Source organism: Ranitomeya imitator, chromosome 6, assembly GCF_032444005.1.
Source record: "Ranitomeya imitator isolate aRanImi1 chromosome 6, aRanImi1.pri, whole genome shotgun sequence".
In the NCBI taxonomy this organism is placed as follows: Eukaryota; Metazoa; Chordata; class Amphibia; order Anura; family Dendrobatidae; genus Ranitomeya; species Ranitomeya imitator.
This window is the reverse complement of record NC_091287.1, coordinates 469,946,669-469,969,642: the sequence shown is the minus strand read 5'-3', so window position 1 is coordinate 469,969,642 and position 22,974 is coordinate 469,946,669. Positions and strand designations below refer to the sequence as shown.

General features: G+C 43.9%; 1 protein-coding gene across 1 annotated transcript in view; it reads left to right on the top strand.

Moving 5' to 3' along the window:
• The window catches only part of MRPS28 (mitochondrial ribosomal protein S28), a 121,261-nt gene that overhangs the window by 8,946 nt on the left and 89,341 nt on the right, over nt 1-22,974 (top strand). Inside the window, exon 2 of the mRNA XM_069731520.1 lies at nt 4,807-4,988. Within this exon, the coding sequence (XP_069587621.1) occupies nt 4,807-4,988 (182 nt within the window). The remainder of the gene's footprint in view (nt 1-4,806; nt 4,989-22,974) is intronic.

Below are 22,974 nucleotides of genomic sequence, written 5' to 3'. Positions count from 1 at the left end.
CGGCAATAAAAATGCTTTTCAACAACTGTTTCATGGTAGTAGTGGATTTGAAAGATGCCTACTATCATGTACCCATTCATGCTGATTTCCAACGATACCTGAGGGTAGCGATACTAATGGGGGGTAGGATTCGACATTTTCAATTCAGAGCGCTCCCCTTTGGGATCACCTCGGCACCTAGGGTGTTTACTAAAATAATTGCGGAAGTTATGGCGCATTTAAGAGAGTCAAATATCCTTATAGTCCCCTACTTAGACGATTTCCTCATTGTAGGTAACTCGGTAGATCATTGTCTGTCACAATGGGAGATTGCTAAAACCAAACTAGAACGGTTGGGTTGGATCATAAACTTTGAAAAATCTAAATTACAGCCCCTAAATGTTCAAAAATTCCTGGGGTTAATGTTGAATTCAGTGACACAGCAGTGTCTCCTCCCTATAGAGAAAATGGACCAAATTCAGAGTTTTGTATTAAGAGCAATCAATACACCTTCCATGACACTTAGGCAAGCAATGTCTCTACTTGGGTCACTCACATCTTGCATCCCAGCAGTTAAGTGGGCTCAGTTCCACACCAGGTCCCTACAAAATGAAGTCCTGTTCCATGACAGAGCCTTAGGAGGCGCATTGAATGGAAAATTGACATTGAGGCCGATAACATTGAATTCCCTTAGATGGTGGCTAGATAAACAAAATTTATCAGCAGGGGTTCCCTGGATGATAGATGTCACCCACGTGATAACCACGGATGCCAGCTCTTCAGGGTGGGGAGCCTATATGGGGGACATGGTGGTCCAGGGACAGTGGGAACCCTTCACAACATTTTCATCAAATCAAAGAGAGTTGTTGGCGGTTGAACTGGCTGTTAAAAAATTCCTCGTATATCTGCAGGGCCAGCACGTCAGAATTCTGTCGGACAACAGAGTGGCGGTCGCTTACATAAACCGGCAAGGGGGAACTCGTTCCGAAACTTTAATGCAGATCACGGATCGGTTGTTCCAGGTGGCAGAGCTCAATTTTCTATCTTTGACAGCTCTTCACATCAAAGGAAAAGAAAATGTGGCAGCAGATTTCCTCAGCCGAAATGTGTTAAAACAGGGAGAGTGGTCTCTCAACGAGGACATTTTCAATCTTGTCGTCCGCAGATGGGGTCAACCAGTGGTGGATCTATTCGCCACCAGAAACAACAGAAAAGTAAAACTTTTTTGCTCCCTAAATCCCAGGGAGAATCCCCTGGCGGTAGACGCGTTTCTCATGAAATGGGATTTTCCACTAGCCTATGCTTTCCCACCACTGAACCTGATACCTCTAGTGGTGAGGAAAATCAGGGAGGATCGAGCGAAAGTCATCCTTATCGCCCCCTTTTGGCCCAGAAGAACCTGGTTTGCCTGGCTCAAGACAATGTCTGTAGCGGTCCCCTGGGTACTGCCAGAGATCCCGAACTTGCTTTCGCAGGGACCGATCTCCCATCCACAAGTGACGGGGCTCCATTTGACGGCATGGTGTTTGAACGGTCACTATTAGTGGGAAAAGGCTTCTCTCCAAACTTGGTGGAGACGCTCCTAAAGAGTAGAAAGCAAGTAACTACGAAAATCTACTCTAGGACTTGGAGAAAGTTCTTGTCTTGTTCAAAGTTTAATATCCAAGACGGGGTGCCAGTACAACAAATCCTAGAGTTCCTACAGAAGGGGTTCGAGTTGAAACTCTCTCCTAGTACCCTTAGGGTACAGGTCTCAGCTTTAGGTGCCCTGTTTTCCTGTAATATAGCGAATAACTACTGGATAGCGAGGTTTATGAAGGCAGTTAGTAGATCTACACCACTGCATAAAGACAGAACAGTTCCATGGGATTTAAATTTAGTTCTGTCCTCTCTAACTAAACCCCCCTTTGAACCTCTGCAGGAGGCCTCGATCAAAATGTTGACACTTAAGACAGCCTTCCTGATCGCCATAACCTCAGCTCGCAGGATAGGGGATATACAGGCACTTTCCAGAGCTCCTCCATACACTGAAATCTTGTCAGACAGAGTAGTCCTTAGACCAGACCCAGCATATCTGCCAAAGGTGGCGACACGGTTCCATAGATCACAGGAGATAGTTTTGCCGTCCTTTATTCCTAATCCCTCTAATCCTAAAGAGCAGGAGCTTCATACGTTAGACGTCAGGAGATCTCTTCTTCAGTATATTTCAGCTACTGATAATTGGAAGAAGGATGGGGCACTGCTTCTTTCCTTCCAAGGTCCAAAGAAAGGATTTAGAGTATCGAAATATTTACTGGCTAAATGGATTAGGGAAACTATCTCTCTAGCTTATACAGCAGGTGGGGGGCCAGCTCCGCAGAACCTAAAGGCACATTCCACCCGGGCCATGGCGTCATCCTGGGCAGAAAGATCTGGAGTGTCAGTGGAGCAGATATGTAAGGCGGCCACATGGTCATCCCCTTCCACTTTCTTTAAACACTATCGGTTGGATTTGGGGTCCTCCTCTGATCTTTCCTTTGGGTTAAGGGTGCTACAATCTATAGTCCCTCCCTAAGGTAGCTTACATCTCTGTAAATCTCTCGTGTGCTGTCATGGGAGTCCGAATAAAGCATTAAGCTACTTACTGGTAGCGGCGTTTTTCGGAGGCCCATGACAGCACCCTTAGTTCCCTCCCTATTCACGTGGGGGTAGCACTTCCTGATATGTATATAGCGTAATATGTAAATCTCACGTATGGTGTCTTATTACAATAATGGGTTATTTTGTTTCAAATGTATATAATGTATATATTGTATATTTGTGTACCACTAACCGCGGCAGTCCTCTCAGGCTCTGAAATACAACTGATGCATGGGGAGAGGTGCCGCCCTTTTGTATCTGTAGGTTTCCTGTTCCTTAAGGGCGGATCCCCTCTCTCGTGTGCTGTCATGGGCCTCCGAAAAACGCCGCTACCAGTAAGTAGCTTAATGCTTTCCACATAAACTGGCCACGATCAGGTGCTCCCAGCAAGATTTCAGACAGAGGAGTGAAAAAAAATTATCAGAAGGGTTGCCAAGGGCCACCTGTGGAGAGCTACAGAAAGACCTGGAATCAGCAGGTACAATTATTTAAAAGAAAACTCGAAGTGATGCACTCGTCCTCCGTGGCCTGTGTGTACGTTGACCTGGCATGACTCCAGTGCTAAACAAAAAGCATGTTCAAGTGTGTTTAAAGTTTGCTCAACATCATTTAGACAAGCCTGTGAAATACTGGGACAATATAGTCGTCTGGTCAGATGAGACCAAAATTGAGCTCTTTGGACGCCATAATACATGCTAGGTTTGGGGGCCAAAAGGCACTAAATATCACCCTAAAAACACCATATCAACAGTGAAGTTTGGAGGTGGGAACATGGTGTGGGGCATTTCAGCATATGGCACTAGCAAACTTCATATAACTGAAGAAAGGATGAATGGACAAGCGTACCGAGACATTCTTGATAAACATTTGCTGCCATCTACCAGGATAATGATGATGAAACAAGAGTGGACAGTTCTGCAAGACAATGATCCCAGACACACCGCTGGATCATCAGGAAATGTTCAGTTGGTTTCAGAGAACAAAAATAAATCTGCTAGAGTGGCCAAGCCGATCACAGGACCTGAATCCTATAGAAAATGTGTGGAAGGAACTAAAGCTCAGAGTTCATAGAGGAAATCCACCGAACCTTCAGGATGTGAAGAGTGTTTGTGTGGAGGAACAGGCGAAAATCACACCTGAGCAATGCATGTGACTAGTTTCTCCATTCTTCATCACCCACAAAGGCTTTTGTACAAACCACTGGACACTGGAGCTGGCCAGACCAAGCGATCACCTGCCAGCTTCAGAGCATAGCAAGCGAGTTCTTCTATAAGAGGCGATAGGCTGGTGGCCGGTAGGCTAGGAACAAGTAAACTGTAAAATCCCTTCCCTGCTGAGAATAGAGTGGATTTTTTTTATAAGGAGTAAATTACAAAGTTACTTGGTTTTGCAAGCAGTTTACATGTTCATCCATTTAAGAAGTAAAGACTGCCACTTTAATGACCAGGCATTTTTGGGTCCTAAATGGTGACTGTCGTTTACCTAAATCAGTAGTACAAGGCAATATAAGAAAGTTTATAATCTATCTTATCCAATAACCTGCTTCTTCCCCTGCCTCCTGATCTCACAATCCACTATAAAAAAAAAAAAAATGGCAGAATGGTATCTTCACTTGTTGCTTTCTTCCTCCATACATTCCTCGCATGTTTGTTGCGTTTTTAGATACATTTTTTGTAGTGTTTTTGCTTTTTTTATTATTCATTTGCTTGAATGGGTAAAACATTCTGTGAAAGCGTTGTAAAAATTAGCATGCTATTTTATGGCAAAAACTTAGCGTAGATTTCCAAAATTTCATTGAATGTGCTGGTAGTTTAAAATGCTCCATATTTTAGGCACCAAAAACACCGTAAAATTGGCCGTAAAACCGACATGTGTGAACTTCCTCTTCAATGGTCAGCACGGAGGTGTCAGGTCACAGAGCCTTTTCTACTCTTTGGAGAGGAGTGGGGGTCTAAGGAGCATTTAGAAAACTGAGCTGCAGATATAGGAAAACGCAGGCAGATGGAGTTTCAGGCAACTGTTTTGCGCTCTCCAGTGTTTGACTCACAGCCACACTGCTCAGTACTTCTGTACAATGTAATCCATGCTGCTTATTCTGGAGGAGGCCATCTCTGTGTGTGCTGTGCGGCCATTTGTTTCTTCTGTACATAATTGTACTTTGCTGTCTACCATTTTTTAATCATTATTCCTTACGGTCTGTCTTTCCAGGGTGCTGCCAGTGACAAAGAAAGCTTTGCCAGTTTACTCCGCCATTCCCCACTTATACAGCTGGGACCTGCTAAGGATAAGGTAGTGGCCGGAACAATCTTCCAAGTTGTGGACAATGACCTGTACATCGATTTCGGAGGCAAATTCCACTGTGTTTGTACAAAACCTGAACAAGATGGCGAGTAAGTACATTTACATATGAAAGGAAAGGGTTTAATATATATATGTATATTATACACAGTACTGTGATAGTTTTAGACAGGTGCGGAAAAAACAAAATGAGAATGTTTTCAATAACAGAAGTGTTTTAATAGTTTTTTTTATCAATTACAAAATCAATGAAAGAAGACAGACAATTGTAATTGATATCATTATTTGCTGTGACCATTATTTATCTTCAAAAGAACACACAGTTTCTGAAGGAACTCCACAGGAAGCTTCCTCCAGACATCTTGGAGAACTAAGCACGGATCACCTGTCGATGTAGGCTCATGCAAATCCTTCTGCTTCTTTATGTAATCCAACATGGTGTATATGATGGTGAGATCAGGGCACCTTGCGGGTCAATTAATCACTTCAGGGTTCATTTCCTTTACACTGAAGATATTTCTTAATGACATTGCCTATATGTTTGGGTTCTTCTGCTGCAGAATAGATTTGAAGCCAATCAGACGTCTCTCGGTTCTTATTACATGATGGATATGTATCTGCCTGTATTTCTCTAGTCACCTTCCACGACGGCATAGGGAGGTTGTCTCTTTGCCCTAATGGGGAACAGGAAACACAAGAGAGGTTAAAAGCACCTCCCATTCACCAGTGTCTTTCCTGTTCCCCATGGGACAGGGAGAGGTTCCATATGCTGTAGTGGCCGGTGGCTACAGTCATTTTTCAGGTCCTACCTGTGTTTCAGCCGGGCAGCTGGGGTCGCCTTGTGCCTCTCCGTGGGCTGCTCCCGCCGTCCTGCTTGGCAGGTACATCGGGACCCTTCCCGGCCTTCCTGCGCCCCCGCGAGGGTAAAGCAGGCCGGGATCCCCAGCCGGGATCCTCTCTGAGCTTCCCGGCTTCCTCCCTCCATGCTGCTCGGTTCGGCGTTCCGGAAGTGACGTCAGCGGTCGCGCGTGCGTCACTTCCGTTTTTCGTATCTCCCTGAAGCCGGCTCTTCTGGGTTTCGCCGGCGGCGGTGTCGGTGCCAATGGCGTCCCACACGTGGATCCTGGAGGAGGAGGAGGAGGGGAAAACCCTATCGCTTGAGGCAGGTGCTGGGAGACCTACTCCATAAAAGCCTGCTGAACCACCACTGAAGGTAAGACTATAATCTCTTCAGTATGGATGGTTCTTTGTGCCCTGCGTCTGCGGAGCCCAGCGCTACCCCTGCTACTGTGAGTATGCAGGGTCTGGATCCGGGAGGTAGTTTTTTTAGGGGTTAGCTCCTCATTCTTCTCTCCCTCTCTGTTTCAGGGAGAAAAGTCTGCCCCTAGAGCTGCTATTAGGAAGAAGTGTCCGGTCTGTTCTGCAAAGCTCCCTCCTACTTGGGATAAAAAACTATGTCAGCCATGCACCGACAAGATAGTAAAAGCCGAGCAACCATCCCTTCTAGATGAGATACGCTCTCTTGTTAAACAGGAGGTACAATCTTCCTTGGCAGCCTTCACACCTCCACCCCCGCCTCCACCACCACATTCCCCAGCTAAGAAGAGGAAGATTCAGGTCGTTGAATCGGATTCGGATTCAGACCACTCTTTTTCTTCATCTGCTGGCTGGGAAGATCCAGCATCCCCTAAGGCTGAGGTCAGGAAATACCTCTTCTCCGCGGATTATATTGAGGACCTGGTGTCTGCTGTTCGTAATACCATGGGGCTTGAAGAGGAAACTGTACCACAGTCCATACAGGATCATATGTTTGGTGGGCTCAGATCGGAGAAGAAGGCAGGATTCCCCGTTCATGCAAATGTTATTAATATGATTGAGCAAGAGTGGGAACTCCCTGAGAAGCGCCTTAGTATGCCTTCTGAGATAAAACATAGATTTCCTCTAGAAGGTGACCTTGTCAAACTCTACATTCCCAAGGTGGATGTGCAGGTGGCCAGAGTCGCCAAAAGAACTGCTCTCCCCTTTGAGGATGCGTCGCAGTTGAAAGACCCTATGGATAGGAAGATTGAGAGTCTCCTGAAGAAATCATGGGAGTCTTCTTCTTCTGTCCTCAAGGCTAATATTGCCTCCACCTGTGTAGCGAGGACCCTTTCCTGTTGGCTGGAGAAATTAGAATCGCACATTTCTCAGGGTACCTCCAGAAGTGAGATGTTGGATTCTCTCCCTATCTTACATAAGGCTACTGGGTTTCTGGCGGATGCTTCTCTGGAATCAGTTAGAATTGCCGCCAGATCTTTAGTGCTCTCTAACTCTGCCAGAAGAGCCCTCTGGCTTAAATTATGGAGTGGTGACATCACGTCTAAGGCCAAGTTATGTGCCATCCCCTTTAAGGGAGACTATGTGTTTGGTCCAGCTTTAGACGACATTTTGGATAAAGCGACCGACAAGAAAAAGGCACTCCCGGACCAAAAACAACCAAGGAAACGGTTTTTTCGTGCCCCACTGTCTCGGCCCTCTCAGCCGAGGGGTAAAGGCAAGACCGGCAGGTGGAGCTATGCTCAAGGCAGAGGGAAAAATATCTTTGTCCCTCAACAACAGCAGCAGCAGCAACAGTCATTCCAGCAAGATAAACAATGACTCCGACCCGGTGGGGGGAAGACTCTCAAAATATGTGGATCAGTGGGAAAACATCACCAGCTCCCACTGGGTCCTCAATGTTATCAAGGATGGCCTATTGATCGAGTTAACTTCTCCCCCCCTCAGGGTCTAACGATTACCACCCTCTCAATGAGGGATCACAAACTGCTTACTCTGGGTCTGAGACCTTTTAAAATCAAATGTGATCTCCCCAGTTCCACAGTCAGAATGGGGTCAGGGACATTATTCCCGTTTATTTCTGGTACCAAAACCATCAGGGGAAGTACGTATCTTCATAAATCTAAAGGGTCTGAATCAACATGTAAAATATCGAAGATTCAAGATGGAGTCTGTAAAATCAGCCATTCCTTTAATACATCAGCACGCCTTTATGGCGACAATCGACCTGAAAGATGCGTATTTTCATATCCCTATTCACCCGAAACACAAAAAATATCTCAGGTTTGCGATTCAGGGGAATCATCAGGTGGAGCACTATCAGTTTGGAGTCCTTCCCTTCGGCATCTCATCAGCTCCGAGAGTGTTCTCCAAAGTAATGGCGGAAGCCGTGTCATTCATTCTGAGACAAGGGGTTTGTATAGTGCCTTATCTGGACGATCTGCTGATAGTGGCTCCCACCAAAATGACCCTGGTATCTCATGTATCAACCACATTAGAGATATTGAAGTCTCTGGGTTGGATACCAAACATAAAGAAATCCCAGCTTCAACCCTCAAAAACCAGAAAGTTTTTGGGAGTAATACTGGACTCGGAAAAACAGATGTCCTTCCTTCCAGAAGATCACAGACTACCATTAGTAGTAAAGGTCAAAAAATACAAGGAGATGAGATCTCCCACACTCCGGGAAGGAATGTCACTATTAGGCTCCATGACAGCCTGCATTCAGTCGGTGGCTTGGGCTCAAGCCCACTCAAGAATTCTCCAGACCCATGTGCTAGACAATTGGGATGGTCGTCCTGGCTCTTTAAACAAGAGGATTCACACTCCAGGTCGAGTGAAAGCATCCCTAACGTGGTGGATGAAGTCCGAAAACCTTCGCAGGGGTGTGAGTTGGATTCAATTCCCGTTAACCACAATCAAATCAGATGCCAGCAAGAGAGGCTGGGGAGCCATGGTAAATCATGTTCCTTATCAGGGTCTTTGGGACCCGTCAATCAGAGAGAGATCATCAAACTTCCGAGAACTCAAAGCTGTGGAAGAAGCTCTCCTTGCAGCAAATCATCAACTCTCTGGACAACATGTCCAGATATACTCGGACAACATGACCACGGTGGCTCACATCAGGCATCAGGGCAGTACAAGATTCACCAGCCTAAAAAATATCTCTGCCCGAATCTTTGCCTGGGCCGAGAAACATTTACTGTCTCTGACGGCAACTCATCTAAAAGGTACTGCCAATTTTCAGGCAGATTATTTGAGCCGACAGGATATTCACCCAGGCGAATGGGGTCTGGATCGGCAAACTTTCAACTTTTTGGTAAACAGATGGGGTCTCCCGGAGGTCGACCTCTTTGCTTCTCACCAGAATGCGAAAGTAGGAATATTTTTTTCCCTGGATCCAAGAGGAAATCCCAGAGCAGTAGATGCCTTAGTTCAAGATTGGCATTTTCATCTGGCGTACGCATTTCCGCCCATTCCGATTCTTGCAAAGGTGCTATGGAAAATTCGGATAGAAAAGACTCCAACTATTTTGGTTGCTCCATTTTGGCCCAAGAGAAGTTGGTTCAACCTGATTGTTCAACTTCAGGTGGACGGACCGATAATGTTACCGATAAAGGCCAATCTCCTTTCCCAGGGCCCAGTTCTTCACTCGGATCCTCAGAGATGGAATTTAGCGGCGTGGTTTCTGAAGCCAACGTGCTGAGAGCGAAAGGGTTATCAAACCCTGTTATAGCTACTCTTCAAAAATCCAGAAAACCGGTAACAAATGCTATTTATAATAAAATCTGGAAAAAAATTTCATCTTTTTGTCTGCCTAACCCTCCAGACCCTCTCAGGCCAGATATATCTAAGATATTAGACTTTTTACAAAGAGGCCTAGAAATTGGTCTAAAACCCAGTACTCTGAAAGTCCAGGTCTCTGCGCTCAGTTCCATCTTTGATCAAGATCTAGCAGGACATCGCTGGATTAAAAGGTTCATGACCTCAGCAAACAGAATGAACCCTAGGAAGCAAGTTATAGTTCCTCCATGGGATCTCAATGTTGTGCTTCAAGGCCTTACAGGTCCACCGTTTGAACCTTTGTCTACCTGTTCCCCACAAAATCTCGCCTACAAGACTGTTTTCTTGGTAGCTATAACTTCAGCTAGAAGAGTGGGTGAATTACAGGCCTTATCAATAAGAGAACCTTATCTACTGGTTAGAGAAGACTCAATAATACTCCGTCTTGATCCCTCTTTCCTCCCAAAAGTGGTCTCTGAATTCCATCGTTCTTAAGAAATAGTATTACCAACCTTTTGCAATAATCCTGCAAACTCTGAGGAAAGAAGATTTAATACTCTCGATGTTAGGCGTATCCTGCTACATTACTTGGATCAAACCAGTGCTCTTAGAGTTGATCACAACTTTTTTGTCCACTCCTCAGGTCAAAATAAAGGGAAGAAGGTAGCCAAGAGTACCATTGCTACATGGATTAAAAAAGCCATTACAGAAGCTTACCTTGCTCAAAATAAACTACCTCCGGTAGGAATCAAGGCCCATTCAACTAGATCTACGTCGGTCTCCTGGGCAGAAAGAGCAGGCGCATCTCCAGAGCAGATCTGCAGGGCAGCTACGTGGTCGTCACTCCATACCTTCTCCAAACATTATAGGTTGGATGTATTATCCAATAGAGATTTAGTCTTCGGCCGCAAGGTTCTTCAGGCCGTTGTCCCTCCCTAGTGCCAATTAGTTGGTATTCCTCCATATGCCGTCGTGGAAGGTGACTAGAGAAAATAGAATTATTCTTACCGTTAATTCGGTTTCTAGGAACCTTCCACGACGGCGCTAATTTCCCACCCTCTATATTTCCTGGATTAATTCTGGGACTCAGAAGGCAAACCGGTGCTATGGTTTCAGTTATAAGTCACTGGTGAATGGGAGGTGGGAGGTGCTTTTAACCTCTCTTGTGTTTCCTGTTCCCTATTAGGGCAAAGAGACAACCTCCATATGCCGTTGTGGAAGGTTCCTAGAAACCGAATTAACGGTAAGAATAATTCTATTTTCTCAGCAATGAGGACACCATTAATCCTGACAATCTCCAACTCCATTCGCTGAAATACATCCCCAAACGTGCAACTAACCTCCACCATGCTTCACTGGTGCCTGTAGACAATCATCATTGTACTGCTGTCCAACCCCTTGACTCATCAGTCTAATGCCCCTGATGCCAAGTTTCTCCCTTTCCCAGTTCCTACGTTTTCATGCAAAGTGGCCTTGTTTCCATGTCAAACTCTATGGATTTGTGGCAGCAATTCTTCCATGTAGACCACTTTTAGATAGATTTCTCAGAAGAGCAGATGGGTGTAGCTGGGTCGCACTGGTTGTTGCCAATTCTGAGTTGGACACTGCTGAATATCTTCCAATTTTGAAGGGAAGTGAGCATGATGTGTCTTTCATCTGCCGCACTAAGTTTCTGTCATGGTGTGACTGTGGGATAATAGATGTGCACCTATGTCTATCCCAGGATTAAACCCTGAACTTGGAGATGCCCGAGCTTTCATGCCTTCCTATGCTCCAGTGTACGAGGAAATACAAAACAATTCAGACAGGGAAAAACGGAAGCACAATCACACAACATTCTCTCAGGGAACTATACAGAGGAGCATCAAGTGTACATCCCGAGAGGCAACAAAGTAATATAAAGAAAAACCGAAAAAAACAACTAGGCCCAAGAGCTATATAGATAGAATGTAAATTTTATTATACACAAATTTTAAAAACCAGCATAAAAATATTAATTAGTATAAAGACACAATTTAGAAAAGATACAGACAGCAAACTAGTACCGCAAACAAGAGGCAGGATATTGCACTAAAATAATGACCACTGGAGGAATATATAATACTAGATGGTGGCCCGATTCTAACGCATCAGGTATTCTAGAATCTGTATGTAGTTTATTTACAAAGTTTTCAGAATAATGCAATTTACACCCAGGATTCAGCCGGCCATGAGCAATTAGCGAAGCGTGGTTCAAATTGCCATGTAGTATATTGCCCAGACACGTAGTATATTGCCCAGACAAGTAGTATATAGCACAGACACGTAGTATATTGCCCAGCCACGTAAAATATTGCAGCCACGTAGTATATAGCACAGCCATGTAGTATATAGCACAAAGACGTAGTATATAACACTGCCCATGCAGTATATAACACAGTCCACGTAGTATATAGCAATGTGGGCACCATATCCCTGTTAAAAAAGAATTAAAATAAAAAAATAGTTATATACTCACCCTCTGTCGCCCCCCCCGGATCCAGCCGAGGCGTTTACCGATGCTTCTCGCGACGCTCCGGTCCCAAGAGTGCATTGCGGTCACGCGAAATGATGACGTAGCGGTCTTGCGAGACCGCAATGCATGGAGCGGTCACCGGAGCGTCGCGAGGAGCGGGAAAGGCCTCGGCTGGATTCTGGGGGCCAATGGAGGGTGAGTATATAATGATTTTTTACTTTTTTTTTATTTTTAAAATTAGATCTTTTTACTATTGATGCTGCATAAGCAGCATCAATAGTAAAAAGTTGGTCACCCAGGGTTAATAGCAGCGCTAACGGACTGCGTTACACCGCGGCATAACGCAGTCCGTTAATGCTGCCATTAACCCTTTGTGAGCGCTGACTGGAGGGGATTATGGAGCGGCACTGACTGCGGGGAGTAAGGAGCGGCCATTTTGCTGCTGTACTGTGCCCGTCGTTGATTGATCGTGGCAAAACGGCCACGACCAATCAGCGACTTGGGATTTCCGTGACAGACAGACAGGAGGACAGACAGAAAGACGGAAGTGACCCATAGACAATTATATAGTAGAAGTGTAACTAAAAAATACAATACATATAGAACTTAATAAATGTATGTGACAAATACAATATACAGTGCCTACAAGTAGTATTCAACCCCCTGCAGATTTAGCAGGTTTAATAAGATGCAAATAAGATAGAGCCTTCAAACTTCAAACAAGAGCAGGATTTATTAACAGATGCATAAATCTTACAAACCAAAAAGTTTTGTTGCTCAGTTAAATGTTTATAAATTTTAAACATAAAAGTGTGGGTCAATTATTATTCAACCCCTAGGTTTAATATTTTGTGGAATAACCTTTGTTTGCAATTACAGCTAATAATCGTCTTTTATAAGACCTGATCAGGCCGGCACAGGTCTCTGGAGTTATCTTGGCCCACTCCTCCATGCAGATCTTCTCCAAGTTATCTAGGTTCTTTGGGTGTCTCATGTGGACTTTAATCTTGAGCTCCTTCCACAAGTTTTCAATTGGGTTAAGGTCAGGAGACTTACTAGGCCACTGCAACACCTTGATTTTTTGCCTCTTGAACCAGGCCTTGGTTTTCTTGGCTGTGTGCTTTGGGTCGTTGTCTTGTTGGAAGATGAAATGACGACCCATCTTAAGATCCTTGATGGAGGAGCGGAGGTTCTTGGCCAAAATCTCCAGGTAGGCCGTGCTATCCATCTTCCCATGGATGCGGACCAGATGGCCAGGCCCTTTGGCTGAGAAACAGCCCCACAGCATGATGCTGCCACCACCATGCTTGACTGTAGGGATGGTATTCTTGAGGTCGTATGCAGTGCCATCCAGTCTCCAAATGTCACGTGTGTGGTTGGCACCAAAGATCTCAATCTTGGTCTCATCAGACCAGAGAACCTTGAACCAGTCAGTCTCAGAGTCCTCCAAGTGATCATGAGCAAACTGTAGACGAGCCTTGACATGACGCTTTGAAAGTAAAGGTACCTTACAGGCTCGTCTGGAACGGAGACCATTGCGGTGGAGTACGTTACTTATGGTATTGACTGAAACCAATGTCCCCACTGCCATGAGATCTTCCCGGAGCTCCTTCCTTGTTGTCCTTGGGTTAGCCTTGACTCTTCGGACAAGCCTGGCCTCTGCACGGGAGGAAACTTTCTAAGGCTGTCCAGGCCGTGGAAGGCTAACAGTAGTTCCATAAGCCTTCCACTTCCGGATGATGCTCCCAACAGTGGAGACAGGTAGGCCCAACTCCTTGGAAAGGGTTTTGTACCCCTTGCCAGCCTTGTGACCCTCCACGATCTTGTCTCTGATGGCCTTGGAATGCTCCTTTGTCTTTCCCATGTTGACCATGTATGAGTGCTGTTCACAAGTTTGGGGAGGGTCTTAAATAGTCAGAAAAGGCTGGAAAAAGAGATAATTAATCCAAACATGTGAAGCTCATTGTTCTTTGTGCCTGAACTACTTCTTAATACTTTAGGGGAGCCAAACAGAATTCTGGTGGGTTGAGGGGTTGAATAATAAATGACCCTCTGAAAAGACTTTTCACAATTTAAAAAAAAAATAAACAAAGAAATAACATTCTTTTTTGCTGCAGTGCATTTCACACTTCCAGGCTGATCTACAGTCCAAATGTCACAATGCCAAGTTAATTCCAAATGTGTAAACCTGCTAAATCTGCAGGGGGTTGAATACTACTTGTAGGCACTGTATAATATTACCCAGCTGGTCAAGACTCTGAATAACATCTAATAATATCAAAAGTGCATTGTGCCAAAGTGCAATCAATCAAAAAAAATATGACCCAACAGTAACTGTGCGAGCATATATAGGCTAAATTATATCCCAAGTGGGAATTGCCCTAATGTTATAGACTATAAAGGTGCCAATCAGACGTGTGTATGTATGTATGTGTGTATATATACAGTGGGGCAAAAAAGTATTTAGTCAGTCAGCAATAGTGCAAGTTCCACCACTTAAAAAGATGAGAGGCGTCTATAATTTGCATCATAGGTAGACCTCAACTATGGGAGACAAACTGAGAAAAAAAAATCCAGAAAATCACATTGTCTGTTTTTTTAACATTTTATTTGCATATTATGGTGGAAAATAAGTATTTGGTCAGAAACAAACAATCAAGATTTCTGGCTCTCACAGACCTGTAACTTCTTCTTTAAGAGTCTCCTCTTTCCTCCACTCATTACCTGTAGTAATGGCACCTGTTTAAACTTGTTATCAGTATAAAAAGACACCTGTGCACACCCTCAAACAGTCTGACTCCAAACTCCACTATGGTGAAGACCAAAGAGCTGTCAAAGGACACCAGAAACAAAATTGTAGCCCTGCACCAGGCTGGGAAGACTGAATCTGCAATAGCCAACCAGCTTGGACTGAAGAAATCAACAGTGGGAGCAATAATTAGAAAATGGAAGACATACAAGACCACTGATAATCTCCCTCGATCTGGGGCTCCACGCAAAATCCCACCCCGTGGGGTCAGAATGATCACAAGAACGGTGAGCAAAAATCCCAGAACCACGCGGGGGGACCTAGTGAATGAACTGCAGAGAGCTGGGACCAATGTAACAAGGCCTACCATAAGTAACACACTACGCCACCATGGACTCAGATCCTGCAGTGCCAGACGTGTCCCACTGCTTAAGCCAGTACATGTCCGGGCCCGTCTGAAGTTTGCTAGAGAGCATTTGGATGATCCAGAGGAGTTTTGGGAGAATGTCCTATGGTCTGATGAAACCAAACTGGAACTGTTTGGTAGAAACACAACTTGTCGTGTTTGGAGGAAAAAGAATACTGAGTTGCATCCATCAAACACCATACCTACTGTAAAGCATGGTGGTGGAAACATCATGCTTTGGGGCTGTTTCTCTGCAAAGGGGCCAGGACGACTGATCCGGGTACATGAAAGAATGAATGGGGCCATGTATCGTGAGATTTTGAGTGCAAACCTCCTTCCATCAGCAAGGGCATTGAAGATGAAACGTGGCTGGGTCTTTCAACATGACAATGATCCAGGGCACACCGCCAGGGCAACGAAGGAGTGGCTTCGTAAGAAGCATTTCAAGGTCCTGGAGTGGCCTAGCCAGTCTCCAGGTCTCAACCCTATAGAAAACCTTTGGAGGGAGTTGATAGTCCGTGTTGCCAAGCAAAAAGCCAAAAACATCACTGCTCTAGAGGAGATCTGCATGGAGGAATGGGCCAACATACCAACAACAGTGTGTGGCAACCTTGTGAAGACTTACAGAAAACGTTTGACCTCTGTCATTGCCAACAAAGGATATGTTACAAAGTATTGAGATGAAATTTTGTTTCAGACCAAATACTTATTTTCCACCATAATATGCAAATAAAATGTTAAAAAAACAGACAATGTGATTTTCTGGATTTTTTTTTCACAGTTTGTCTCCCATAGTTGAGGTCTACCTATGATGTAAATTACAGATGCCTCTCATCTTTTTAAGTGGTGGAACTTGCACTATTGCTGACTGACTAAATACTTTTTTGCCCCACTGTATATATGTATTATATATATATAATAATGCTCGCTAATTTATCCAAATGGAAACAAAACCGAATACGATTGTCTAGCATAATGGGCGCACTGTGTTCAAATAATAATACAGAGGAGATATAAAGAGTCATCCTATACCTGAGTGCGGGAAGAGAAACCCCAACGTACGTTTCGCACACTTGCTTCCTCGGGGGGCGTAGTGTGTGAGATGTACTGGCTGGTTTAAATACCCTGAACTGCATATGGAAGGAGCGGCTAATGCGGCGCTTCCGATAGCGCGGCTGTGACCGGAAACCGAGGAGTCGGCATCCGTCACAGGTTCACGCCCATCACTGACGCTTTAATGGGAGGGCCAGGAGTGCGATGCTGCTATGACACGTGTCCAAGGCACGCCAGCCAATGGGAGCGCGCGCCGCAGAGGTAAACACTGACACGTGAACGGAAAGATCGATAACCAGGAAAGGACATGAACTCCTCACATTAAGAAAAGAAAGTGCAAGTGCTCATACCTCAATAGGTGCAGAAAGTGAATAGAGTGAACAAGAATATGACACCGAGTGACTGAAATGAAAAAGAGAGAGAAAATATATTAAAAAACAATATAGAAGTGAAGGGAATAGAATCAAATACAAATAAGGATTACATAATAATAATGGAAAATCAAAATATAAATACAAATGGATGAATAGATAAAAATAAGTGAAAATAAAGATGAACAAATATATAAATATATATACCTGGTCACATACATAATACCGGACTCCATATATACACATATACACTACGGATATATACCGGACTATACATACATATACAGGTCCTTCTCAAAAAATTAGCATATAGTGTTAAATTTCATTATTTACCATAATGTAATGATTACAATTAAACTTTCATATATTATAGATTCATTATCCACCAACTGAAATTTGTCACGTCTTTTATTGTTTTAATACTGATGATTTTGGCATAGAACTCCTGATAACCCAAAAAACCTGTCTCAATAAATTAGCATATCAAGAAAAGGTTCTCTAAACGACCTATTACCCTAATCTTCTGAATCAACTAATTAACTCTAAACACATGCAAAAGATACCTGAGGCTTTTATAAACTCCCTGCCTGGTTCATTACTCAAAACCCCCATCATGGGTAAGACTAGCGACCTGACAGATGTCAAGAAGGCCATCATTGACACCCTCAAGCAAGAGGGTAAGACCCAGAAAGAAATTTCTCAACAAATAGGCTGTTCCCAGAGTGCTGTATCAAGGCACCTCAATGGTAAGTCTGTTGGAAGGAAACAATGTGGCAGAAAACGCTGTACAACGAGAAGAGGAGACTGGACCCTGAGGAAGATTGTGGAGAAGGACCGATTCCAGACCTTGGGGAACCTGAGGAAGCAGTGGACTGAGTCTGGTGTGGAAACATCCAGAGCCACCGTGCACAGGCGTGTGCAGGAAATGGGCTACAGGTGCCGAAATGGGCTACAGAGAAGCAGCACTGGACTGTTGCTAAGTGGTCCCAAGTACTTTTTTCTGATGAAAGCAAATTTTGCATGTCATTCGGAAATCAAGGTGCCAGAGTCTGGAGGAAGACTGGGGAGAAGGAAATGCCAAAATGCCTGAAGTCCAGTGTCAAGTACCCACAGTCAGTGATGGTGTGGGGTGCCATGTCAGCTGCTGGTGTTGGTCCACTGTGTTTCATCAAGGGCAGGGTCAATGCAGCTAGCTATCAGGAGATTTTGGAGCACTTCATGCTTCCATCGGCTGAAATGCTTTATGGAGATGAAGATTTCATTTTTCAGCACGATCTGGCACCTGCTCACAGTGCCAAAACCACTGGTAAATGGTTTACGGACCATGGTATTACTGTGCTCAATTGGCCTGCCAACTCTCCTGACCTGAACCCCATAGAGAATCTGTGGGATATTGTGAAGAGAAAGTTGAGAGACGCAAGACCCAACACTCTGGATGAGCTTAAGGCCGCTATTGAAGCATCCTGGGCCTCCATAACATCTCAGCAGTGTCACAGGCTGATTGCCTCCATGCCACGCCGCATTGAAGCAGTCATTTCTGCCAAAGGATTCCCGACCAAGTATTGAGTGCATAACTGAACGTTATTATTTGATGTTTTTTTTGTTTGTTATTAAAAAACACTTTTATTTGATTGGATGGGTGAAATATGCTAATTTATTGAGACAGGTTTTTTGGGTTATCAGGAGTTGTATGCCAAAATCATCAGTATTAAAACAATAAAAGACGTGACAAATTTCAGTTGGTGGATAATGAATCTATAATATATGAAAGTTTAATTGTAATCATTACATTATGGTAAATAATGAAATTTAACACTATATGCTAATTTTTTGAGAAGGACCTGTACATACAAACACCTAAACACATACCGGACTATAAATGCACATTAATGTGACAAAGCATAAATGCATAGTAGTGTGTGCGAAAAATAGATACACAAAACCATAAAGAACCAAATCCACTTTTAGATAGAGCAGATGGGTGTAGCTGGGTCGCACTGGTTGTTGCCAATTCTGAGTTGATGACACTGCTGAATATCTTCCAATTTTGAAGGGAAGTGAGCATGATGTGTCTATCTGCCGCACTAAGTTTCTGTCATGGTGTGACTGTGGGATAATAGATGTGCACCTATGTCTATCCCAGGATTAAACCCTGAATTTGGAGATGCCCGAGCTTTCATGCCTTCCTATGCTCCTAAGTAGCACTTATCTGTACAGTGTACGAGGAAATACAAAAGAATTCAGACAGGGAGAAAACGGAAGCACAATCACACAACATTCTCTCGGGGAAATATACAGAGGAGCATCAAGTGTACATCCCGAGAGGCAACAAAGTAATATAAAGTCATCTGGAGGAAAAGGAAAGGGTTAACCAAACACTGTTCACAACAACTTTAGAAATAACCAGGAGGTGTCTAATTCACCAGACCAGGACAGAGAACTATTGGAGCCAGCTTAAATAGGGCAAGAGCAGACACGGCTGGTTCTCCTGCAGCATCTGACCACAGGCAGTCACCATGCTTAGTGCAGCAAAGATTTAAATCCTTCTTACCTGCCTAGGAGCTGCATCTCTAGAAGTCGATGCCTGAGTTACTCTGTGCTGACCAGAACCAACTATGGAGTCACAAGCCACAGACCCTGACGCCGCCATGACAGTTGGAGATGTTTGAAAACAATCTCCTTGTGATTGTTTCTTTTGCCACTGCATCTAAGGTCCTCAATATTACCCATTGCTTCTTCAAAAGCGTTGGAACAGTTAATCTTGAAACCAGTCTGCTTTGCAATGTTTGTCTGGCAGAGACCTTGCTGATGCAGTATAACAACCTTGTATCTTGCTGCTGTGCTTAATCTTCACATGGTTTGCGACCTGTGACAGGAAACTGTCTTCCACAACCATCCCTTTGTAACAGTTATAACAGCTGTTCCTCACCCAGTTTCAACAACTAGATCAGTTAATGACTGGGCTTCAACCTACATATGAAAATAATGTTCATTATCGTACTGGTGATAAACTTGCGCAAAGAAAGACCTAGAAGGGAGAAAAATTGCATTCACTGGAGGTAATACGCTAGTATACAAGCAAGCTAAAACAGGAAAACAGATTGCACTATGCCCATAGAATGATTGCACTTTACCCCCAGTCAGTTAGTACCCACAGCACAGCTGTAAGGAGGTGTAAACAGTAATTTAGGGTTACAAGAGAGCTGGAATAGAACAACGGATTGCACTTAGCCCGTTCAATGTATGTGCTTATACCCAGCTTAGCACAAGCACTTCGCTCAGCTGTAAGGATGAAGGAAAGCACTCTTTCCGAAACGCGTTGGATATTCTTGTTCCTTTTTGCCATTCGTACCTGTTGACATTCAGCCTAGACCTCCCGGTCCCAAGTGATCCTGCATGTCATGGCAGGTCCTGCTCCACTCACTGCTCACCAGGAGGTAGCAACCGCGTTCTGGCAACCAGGATTCACGCAGACCGCCGGATACTTCTGTCGCTTGCATCGCTGAGGACGAACCAGCGGCTCTCATCTCAACGCAAGGTAAAATGGTACGCAGACAGCAGATTTCCAACCCGGCTAATCTTACTAATGCGTGCCGCACCGATATCTTAACAGAAGCTTGGCCACTGGCCGGGGCAGCTTCTGGTTGTGTACATTGCAGGAAATACATGCATGTTTTTTTTAACTGTTTCTACCAGCCTTCTCATCATTAACCCCAAGGGGCCCGCAACTTAAAGGAATGCAATACTTCCTATAAGACTTTATCTATCAGAACTGTGGACTATTTAACATTTACATAGAATTGCTCAATTATCCTTCCTGTGGATTTGTAACTCATTCTCCGCGCTGTAACTATAACCCCTTTCTTCCAGACACAGCAAAGACATCCAGGTTATTAACCCTTCTCTGTTGTACACAAACGTTTTCCTTTACAGCTGAGCGAAGTGCTTGTGCTAAGCTGGGTATAAGCACATACATTGAATGGGCTAAGTGCAATCCGTTGTTCTATTCCAGCTCTCTTGTAACCCTAAATTACTGTTTACACCTCCTTACCGCTGTGCTGTGGGTACTAACTGACTGGGGGTAAAGTGCAATCATTCTATGGGCATAGTGCAATCTGTTTTCCTGTTTTAGCTTGCTTGTATACTAGCGTATTACCTCCAGTGAATGCAATTTTTCTCCCTTCTAGGTCTTTCTTTGCGCAAGTTTATCACCAGTACGATAATGAACATTATTTTCATATGTAGGTTGAAGCCCAGTCATTAACTGATCTAGTTGTTGAAACTGGGTGAGGAACAGCTGTTATAACTGTTACAAAGGGATGGTTGTGGAAGACCGTTTCCTGTCACAGGTCGCAAACCATGTGAAGATTAAGCACAGCAGCAAGATACAAGGTTGTTATACTGCATCAGCAAGGTCTCTGCCAGACAAACATTGCAAAGCAGACTGGTTTCAAGATTAACTGTTCCAACGCTTTTGAAGAAGCAATGGGTAATATTGAGGACCTTAGATGCAGTGGCAAAAGAAACAATCACAAGGAGATTGTTTTCAAACATCTCCAACTGTCATGGCGGCGTCAGGGTCTGTGGCTTGTGACTCCATAGTTGGTTCTGGTCAGCACAGAGTAACTCAGGCATCGACTTCTAGAGATGCAGCTCCTAGGCAGGTAAGAAGGATTTAAATCTTTGCTGCACTAAGCATGGTGACTGCCTGTGGTCAGATGCTGCAGGAGAACCAGCCGTGTCTGCTCTTGCCCTATTTAAGCTGGCTCCAATAGTTCTCTGTCCTGGTCTGGTGAATTAGACACCTCCTGGTTATTTCTAAAGTTGTTGTGAACAGTGTTTGGTTAACCCTTTCCTTTTCCTCCAGATGACTTTATATTACTTTGTTGCCTCTCGGGATGTACACTTGATGCTCCTCTGTATAGTTCCCTGAGAGTACTAACTGAGTGGGGGTAAAGTGCAATCATTCTCTGGGCATAGTGCAATCTGTTTTCCTGTTTTAGCTTGCTTGTATATTAGCATATTACCTCCAGTGAATGCAATTTTTCTCCCTTCTAGGTCTTTCTTTGCGCAAATTTATCAGCAGTACAATATTTTATCTAACTGAAAACTTTGTGGTTCTTTTTATTTGCAGCACTAAGAGACCTTCTATACTAGCGCCGCTGTATCATACACCCAATGTTCATTATCACGTGTTTTAATTTAACCCCTTAGTGACCGAGCCAAATTTTTGAAATCTGACCAGTGTCACTTTATGTGGTAATAACTCTAGAACGCTTCAACATATCCCAGTGATTTTGAGACTGTTTTTTTCATGACACATTATACTTTATGATAATGGTAAATTTAGGTCAATATGTTTAGTGTTTATTTATAACAAATATCTAAAATTTGAGAAAAATGTAAAAAATTTAGCAATTTTCTACATTTGAATAATTATCCCTTTAATCCAGATGGTCATACCACAGCAGACCATGAATAAATAACATTTCCCACATGTCGACTTTACATCAGCACCATTTGTAAAATGCTATTTTATTTTGTTAGCATTTTAGGAGGTTTAAAAATGTAGCAGCAATTTTTCATTTTTTCAAGGAAATTTACAAAATTTATTTTTTTAGGGACTTATCCATGTTTGAAGTGACTTTAGGGGTCTCATATATTGGTAAACCACCAAACGTGATACCATTTTAAAAACAGCACCCCCTGACATATCGAAAACTGCTGTCAGGTAGTTTATTAACCCTTCAGGTGCTTTACAGGAATTAATGCAAAGTGGTATGACAGAAATGAAAATGTGTATTTTTACCACCTAAATGTCGGTAACTTCTGAACAGGTTACAACAGCCGGCAGACTCTAAGGCCACTATTTGGTTGTGAAGTGCCATGGCAAACATCAGGACCACACAATCATTATCTGAGGGCACCAGTTTGGATAAAGAGGAAGCTCTCACACTCTGTTAACCATTTATAATGATGTAGTCACTATTTACAGCAGCATCCAAGGGGTTAAACAGATTTGGATGGTGCAAACACTGATCATGGCTGATGCAGCAAGTTGTCAGCTATAGTGCACAACTGACAGATGCTAGATTGTTAACTGTATGGGGAGGCTATTCTCTTATATCTCAGGTCAGTTAAGTCTACGTTCACATTAGCGTCGCGTCGCCATTGCGTCGGCGACGCAGCGGCAACGCACGGAAAAACGCACGCAAACACGCGAGCATTTTGCGATGCGTGCGTCGTTTTTGACGAAAATCGGACGCACAGAAAATGCTACATGTAGCGTTTTCTTGCGTCCGACGCTAGCGTCGGAAACGACGCACATGGCGAAAAACGCCACCAAAACAACGCACGCGTCCCCTATGTTAAACATAGGGGCGCGTCGCCGACGCAACAGCGACGC